The sequence below is a fragment of the Rhamphochromis sp. 'chilingali' genome (genome assembly GCF_963969265.1).
Source record: "Rhamphochromis sp. 'chilingali' genome assembly, chromosome: 16".
NCBI classification, from domain to species: Eukaryota; Metazoa; Chordata; class Actinopteri; order Cichliformes; family Cichlidae; genus Rhamphochromis; species Rhamphochromis sp. 'chilingali'.
Window position 1 is genome coordinate 26,773,111 of NC_137943.1, and position 7,217 is coordinate 26,780,327.

At 42.6% G+C, this 7,217-nt stretch overlaps 1 protein-coding gene across 3 annotated transcripts in view; it reads right to left on the reverse strand.

Annotated features, from left to right (window-relative positions):
• st6galnac5a (ST6 (alpha-N-acetyl-neuraminyl-2,3-beta-galactosyl-1,3)-N-acetylgalactosaminide alpha-2,6-sialyltransferase 5a) overlaps positions 1 to 7,217 on the reverse strand; it is a 76,335-nt gene that overhangs the window by 22,042 nt on the left and 47,076 nt on the right. For all 3 annotated transcript variants that reach the window (XR_013969153.1, XM_080861469.1, XM_080861468.1), the window contains exon 3: positions 961 to 1,373. Coding sequence is in view for 2 of the 3 variants with exons in the window: in XM_080861469.1 (XP_080717595.1) it covers positions 961 to 1,373 (413 nt within the window). In the remaining variant the exon portion in view is untranslated. The remainder of the gene's footprint in view (positions 1 to 960; positions 1,374 to 7,217) is intronic.

Here is a 7,217-nt window from a genome sequence, read left to right on the forward strand (position 1 = left end):
GTTTCTCAGCCTACACAAAAATAAGGATTGTGGAAGTTCAAACAAGACGTGTTTATAGTCCTCAAACAGCATTGTCTGTGACTCAAATGTTATGTGTAGGTTGAAATCTGATTGGATAAAAAGTTTGCTTGAACAGAAAACGGAAAAATCAGAGACGGGTTCACAATAAAGATGAAGGAGCTCAAAAGACAACAAAGATCAAAGAAAGATGGCTGAGAAGAACAAACGATGGCTGCAGAGGACAGTTTTAAGCATTTGGTTTCACTCCATTACAAGATGTTCTTTGCACTGTGAGTTTTGTCTTTTACATAAGCCCAACTAAAGGACCAACAACAGCACAGACAAACAAGAGAAGCCAAAGTTAACATATCTTTGGTCCCGCATGCATTCTTGCAATGCAAAAACTCCACATAACAAAAATGCAACACTATTCCAGCATCATTATCAGTAACATGAGCTCATTGTAAAGCATTCGCCGTCGGTAAGTCGTGCACCAAATTCATCAATTTACTAATCTTTGTGCACTATGCGTTGGAAAAGTTTGGACAAATTCACAAGAGAAATATGGCTGAATTTTCTGCTGATGTAATAGCTGAAGAAGCTGTGAAACTTGTAGCTTGAAAAGTATTGACTGTGCTGCCCTGAAGGTCAGATGAATCACACAAGTGAATGAAATTGGTAGTGACTGAAAATCTTTCCTTGCTTTCGATACAGTATGTGGGAGGGACTACAGCCTAGTGGCATATGGTTGATTTCCACAGGGATAGTGACATGTGAACGTTTGACTGATCAGATAATAACGCATTTGTACAGACTATAAAAATCAACCTGTTAAGTTTGTTTAAGGGCAGAATGATTAAAACTTTATAAAACTGATTAAATATTAATTAAATTATAGCTTTAGCTGAACTATTATTAGACTCCTGATGATGATGGGTTCTGATGCAGTGACGCCCTCACCTGTCCTTGCCGGTCTCCTTCTTGAAGAGTTCATCAAACTGCAGCATCTTCTGCCAGGAGATCATGTAGACTTTGAGCTTGGGGAGCACCTCTTTCATGAGCCTCAGGTTGTTGTACACAAGGCCCTTCCCATCATGCCTCATGTAGTTGCTGGGGCCCCAGAAGATAAATACTGTGTCCTGGCTGGCGTTGAGCAGTTCGTTGCGACTTCTCAAGACCCGCTGCATGCTGGAGTGTGCAATGACACGCAGGGAGGTGCGGTGACCGACGTCACGGGCGTAACCTCTGGCGGTGGGAGCGTCGTTCATGCGGATCACGCACTCGGCCCGGTCGATCTCTTCACCTCGACCGCCTCCAATGAGGTGACCTGAGCTAGTCACCAGGGTGCAGGTGTGGCAGTGCATCCTGAGAGGCTGAGTGAGAGAAGAGGGCAAAGAAGAAGAAGAAGAAAAAAAAAAAAACCAAGTAAGCAAACATGAACTTTCTCACAATATTTGGCTTCCACATCCTTCCGTGAATACCCCTGAAGCACAGCAGCAGAATTTCTGTTCGTTTTCTGCAGTTATTTGTTTGTAAGTCTACAAACTCTTTTTTCCACAAGTCAAAAATGCTGTGAAGTTCTGTTTAGCCTTGGTTTATACAGAGAAATGCAAAGCAGACAGAAATGCACACCTAGGGGAACTTTGGTAAAAAGCTTCACAATGTATTTGAGGCAGAAAATGCTTTGTTGACAAATGGGTAGCGACAGAGCCTCCTGGGTATATGTAGCTTGTCATATTGCTTTGCGATTGGTAGAAACCCTGGGGTCTTATAAAGGATTCACCTTAAATCTTTCTCTCACTCCCACACAACAGAAAAATGTGTGTTTACCTCCAAAACCAACACCAAGATGCAGAAAATCACCTGCAATACTTTATGGGAAACTCACAAAACATTATATTGTTAAAAAAATACAGCACACAGGACAACCATGTCAATAGAAACAACTATCACAACAATATTCACCATTATACTGACAGCTGTAAGGATAGCATAAATACTGCTTTTGCCTGATGAACATGAGGGTATTTACAACATGAACATATTTATTTGAATTCATTTCTACTTTGTAGATGGTGTTTTTCTTCTTGCTCCTGTCCATATATGAGCTGCCACAGCAGAGCTCCTTTTTTCTTTTGCTCTATTATTAAAGCAGCGGATTATGTTCATTTCCAGGCTTGTATTTTTGGACTCTAATACAGCTGCTTTTCACAATTCACAGTTAGAAGCATTTTTTTGAATTTTACTTTACATGCTGAGCCATGGTGCAGCATAAAATAAACAAGCTCCCTTGCCCTCCCTTTACGCCAGCTTAATTCTGATAAAGGAAGGATGGTGAAGGGTGTCAAAACTGGCTTTAATATTTGGAACTTTGGCCATGTGTTATACTAATATCCATCCGCGTAACAGTATATGACAGAGAATAAGGAAAATAAGTAATTAATGAATAGCGAATGAATAGGTCTCTTGTTCATTTTAAATTACATCTGTGTCTATGACTAAAAACATACAACACCACGGCCCGCTGATGTAAGTGTGACCTCTTTTTCACTACGGCATGCACATAAATCATTTGCATAGCCCTATTGATATATGTAAAGCTGCCCTGCATGTTGTTGGTATGTATGAAGCTGCTGCACATATGCTTTGCATGTATTTGTGGGCATGTCTGTGATTCCCCCCGCACTGCCACACATACACAGACACACACCCCTGCACCGAAAATCAATGATATGCAAACCAGCCCTGCAGAGCCCTCTAATGTGCCCTGAAATATCACCCCAGCTGATACGTGTGGTAGTTATTTACACTCTTATAGCCATAACAAATTTACATTTTCTTGGCATTAATAAGAACAAATGATAATAGCCTGATATGTGTGGGGGTGGAGCGGGGGTGGAGGAAGATGTGCCATTATCGTCGTCATCTGCCGACTTTGACTTAGTGGCAGATTAGTGGCGGAGCGGGCTCATCTGTTTAATGAGACCTTAAGGTGCAGGGAGAAAAAAGGGGGGGGGGGGGGGGGGGGGTGACAGAAAGATGGAAAAGAGGCAGGAACGAAAAGAGGACCACAGAAGAGGTACGGAAATCAAGGATATGTAAAGGAGGGAGAGAGAGAGGGCCAAGAGAGAGATAGATGGAGGCACAGAGAGCCACACTGGTGCCATCGTGTTTGATGAAATGTTGAGCTAATGAGGTCCTGGTGGTCTACATCATCACCAAGAACAGCACCAGCATCCATCAGTTCCTCTCGTCTTCCCCTGGCCCTTCCTCTCCCACTTGGCAGAGCTTTGACAGCTAATCTGGCTGAAGAGCTGCGACACCAGCGGAGCAGGTCAGAAATCCCATTTTTACCCAGGGGCTTTTAAGTGGCTCTATAGACCTTATTCTCTCCTCCTCTGTCTCACGGAGCATTTAAGTGGGCCTTGCTGGCCAGAATTGGCCTCTTTGGGGAGCTCGGTCAGGCTATTACTAAGAAATAAGCTGCATGCTTTGGACGAGGTTCTCCATTCCAGTCGGAATTACGTGACCCATCCAATATGGTGGTTCTGGGTTGAGGCGATAAAGTCCAGGTAAACTGTGGTTTACCTCGAGATGGGACGCGAGCGCCTGCTGACTCCAAAGAACCGAAAATATCTTTCACATCCAATTCATCCTCGAAACCCCCCTGAAATTCGAACTCCATTTAAAGATTCATGCAACAAATGGTTTATAATTCAAGACACATCTATCATTTATGTCTTTGAAATCGCTGCCTTTGTTCCTCCTTAGTGAACAAAATGCCTTTGAACATAATTAAAAGATATGCTACATTTAAACTTTGACTGTTAAGAGTTTTTCTTTCTTTTATCAGTTTCTGGTTACAACACCTGATCAAAGCTGTGATCAATAATGCAACTCAGTGAATTTCCCAATCCTGATTATGTTTTGTCTTACCAGCAGTGGGGAAAAGACACAGATGAGGGGAAAAAAAAAAATCAGAAAAAGTATTTTCTGCTGTACCATAAAGTACAGTCTAGCTGCTCTGATTAAAAGCTTTTCTGATTTTTCCAGGAATCTTTTTATTTTTGAGATAATTCAGCAGAATAAAAAAAAACTATTCCACTGAGCCACAGTTTCTCTATAAAAGGGTTATTTTATATAAAGGCTGGGAGGAGTCGTTCTGCAGTAGGTATACGACAAACTGTGCAGTTCTTTAGGGAGTGAAAGGTAATTTTATCCAATTTCAGTGGTACTTCATATTTTTCTCCAGCACAATTTAAAGGAAAATAGTCTACTTTTAAGCCAGTAGTCATTCACCAATCAGCTATTACAATAAAACCAGCTGACTAATACTGTGTAGGTCCCCCTCTTGCCACAAAATAACCGACTGCAAAACTGCAAAACACTGGTAAACACGAAACTCTAGGCCCCTGACTGTTACTCAAAAGCAGTGTGTATCTGGGGCCTCTTAACATCTCACACAATTTCATTTAAAAAGGTAGCATTTCACACACAAAGAAAGATTTTTGATAAGTCTAAAATGTTCGTCTTCATAGCTGAACATGACCTGCAGATGCTTTTTTGTTGTTTCACTTACATCAGTTCTCTAATAAGCCTTTAAAGGAATCACCTCAGTCTGTAGGCTTACTTGTGACTCTTTGAGTTTCCAAAAGTAGAATGAGAGGCAGAGCCTTCAGCTCCCAGCCCGCTCTCCTGCGGAAGCAGTTCTGGCTTAGGAGACAGACACCCTCTCTACTCCTAAGATTAGACTTAAAACTTTCCTTTTTGATAAAGCATACAGTTAGGGCTGGAATCAGTTGACCCTGAAGCATCCCTTACTTATCCTGCTATAGGCTCAGGCTGCTGGGGGTCTTCCTGCGATACCCTCTGCATTTCTTTTCCACTCACCTCTTTTCACTCCCCAGGTGTTTATACACCACGGCTGTATGTTGTTAAATTTGATCTCATCTCTCACACAGTCTGTGTTTTGTTGTCTGTCCCTATCCTCTCTTTCTTCTCTCCTCTTTCCCCTCACTCTACCCAACCAGTCAGAGCAGATGACTGCCTCTCACTGAGCCTGGTTCTGCCAGAGGTCTCTTCCTTTTACAAAAGGAGTTTTTTCTTCACATCATCGCCTGGTGCTTGCGCATAGAGCATCACATGATTGTTGCCTTTTTTTTATATATTGTCCGGGCTTTACAGTAACACTGATACATCAGGGATTTTCCTAAAAACTACTTTTCAGACACTTACACAAGAAAAAACATCAGCAAACAAATCATTGTTATTTACATTTAATAGTCTCAACTTTCACAACGAGCAGTTGTTTACAGTTCGCAGCTCCCTCTAGTTGACCTTCACTTTCCTGTCGTTCCCTCTCTGCAGCACTGCTTTTGCTACCTACTGTGCTGCAGCTATTAGAACCTGTCCTCATCCTCAGGGTGTCAAATACTGGCAAGGTATCGAAGCCAAAGGACACCTTGCGCATATCTCTGAGACGCCAGCGGCTTTGGCAAAACTGCAATATTTGATGCCCTTGAAAGAAGAACATGCTGGCAATTATAGCCATGCCGTCTGAACTGCCAAAATGACTTTGGCCTGCTGAGAATCAAGCCAATCTAATGGTTTGAAGAAATCTGATTGTCTGTTTGACATTTTACCAGTTCTCTCCAGGTAGATTTCATTACTGACAAGTGAGGTGCTGGATCCAGTGAAATAAGTGCCGGTCCCAGTCTGGGAGGCTCCAGCTCCTATTCTAGCAGGATCTGGGACAAATTAAGCCCTGCAGAAGAGGACATAACAGAGAAGTTGAGACCTCAATCTCTCTTATATTAAACCTTCATGACATCCTGAGAGCTTGTTTGGATTTTTTTAAGCCAATGCAATGACTAAGCAACAATAAACAATTTTATCTATGTATTATTTCAAGGAAACTCAAGGTTTGCAACTAACTATTGATTATTTAGCAATGGTTATTTTTGCAAAACAGATTCTAACCGTATTTGGTGAAAGTTTAAATCTAAAACAACCCATAAAAAGAATAAAACTATTCCAGCATAAATAACTTCCATTTAAAATCATCTCACGTTTTTTTTATTTTATTTTATAGTAAGGTGTTTCTCAGAGAGATGAAGGATAACCTTGTCCCACTTGTGGGACTTGCCGTGAACCTGCCATGTTTTTTTTAAAGCCCATCCATCCACGGTGTCCTAGTAAAGGAACAAAAACAACAACATGCACACAGACAACAGCCAGTCACTGTCTGATCTGTGCTCAACCTGCCAGAGCGACAACCCAGAGCGAGGAGGCCGCCCTCCTCTGTTTCCTCATTCTGTCTGCATCTGAACACTCCGCTTCCACCGGGCCTGTCCTTCACGGGGCTGCAGGAACAATCAGTACCTCCATACCACACAACCCGCCTGACTACCTGACCCGAAGAAAACATGGCTGTCAGAGCTGGGTGGGGGATTAACTTTGAGGGATGGTGGAGGTGATGAAAGAGAGAAGCAGTTCAGCTCCAGACCACCTGGGGAGGCGTGAAGAAGGAAACGGAATAGCTGGGTGGGTATTTGGGGGCCATTACGGTCTGGTGTTGAACTGAATAAACATGATGTTTGCCATTCAAGATATATTTCTTGTCATATTAATGTCCTTTTGATCTTGTGTGTGAGTCAGAAGGCTGGCATTATTGAGTGACATTTGCAAAGTATATATAAGAGTATATAAGAGAGTATAATTAAATGGAAAGAGGAATACGAGCCGCGGTGGACTCATATAATCACTTATGATTACGGTGTGATTGTAGTTGAAAAAGACTGTGTGGCACAGCTACCCTGATTGGCTTTGTGGTCAGCACTCACAGCCCCTGGCTGCCCATGGGTAACACAGGCAATAATTGGTGGTTAAAACTCACATGGGTCTTAAGGGGGCATGAAATCAGCTTTAATTCCTCACCCGACTCCCTTCCACCATCCCCCTGCTCAGCTCTGTCCCTTGAGGAATACTTACACTGCGCTGAACATTACGTCTGACGTATGCCATTCCCTCTCAGAGCGGAGAAATAGCATTCAAGTGTTGTTATTGATTTCATGTGCATGAATGCGATGGGAAGGGGGTTGGGGGACGAGCGAGGGCTTAGCAAGGATGCGGGGACTTCAAGGATGCGAAATGGAAGATATGGCCGGTAAATTGTGCAATGAGAGGCAGCAATCATCCAGCCCAGCGGGATGCTGTCT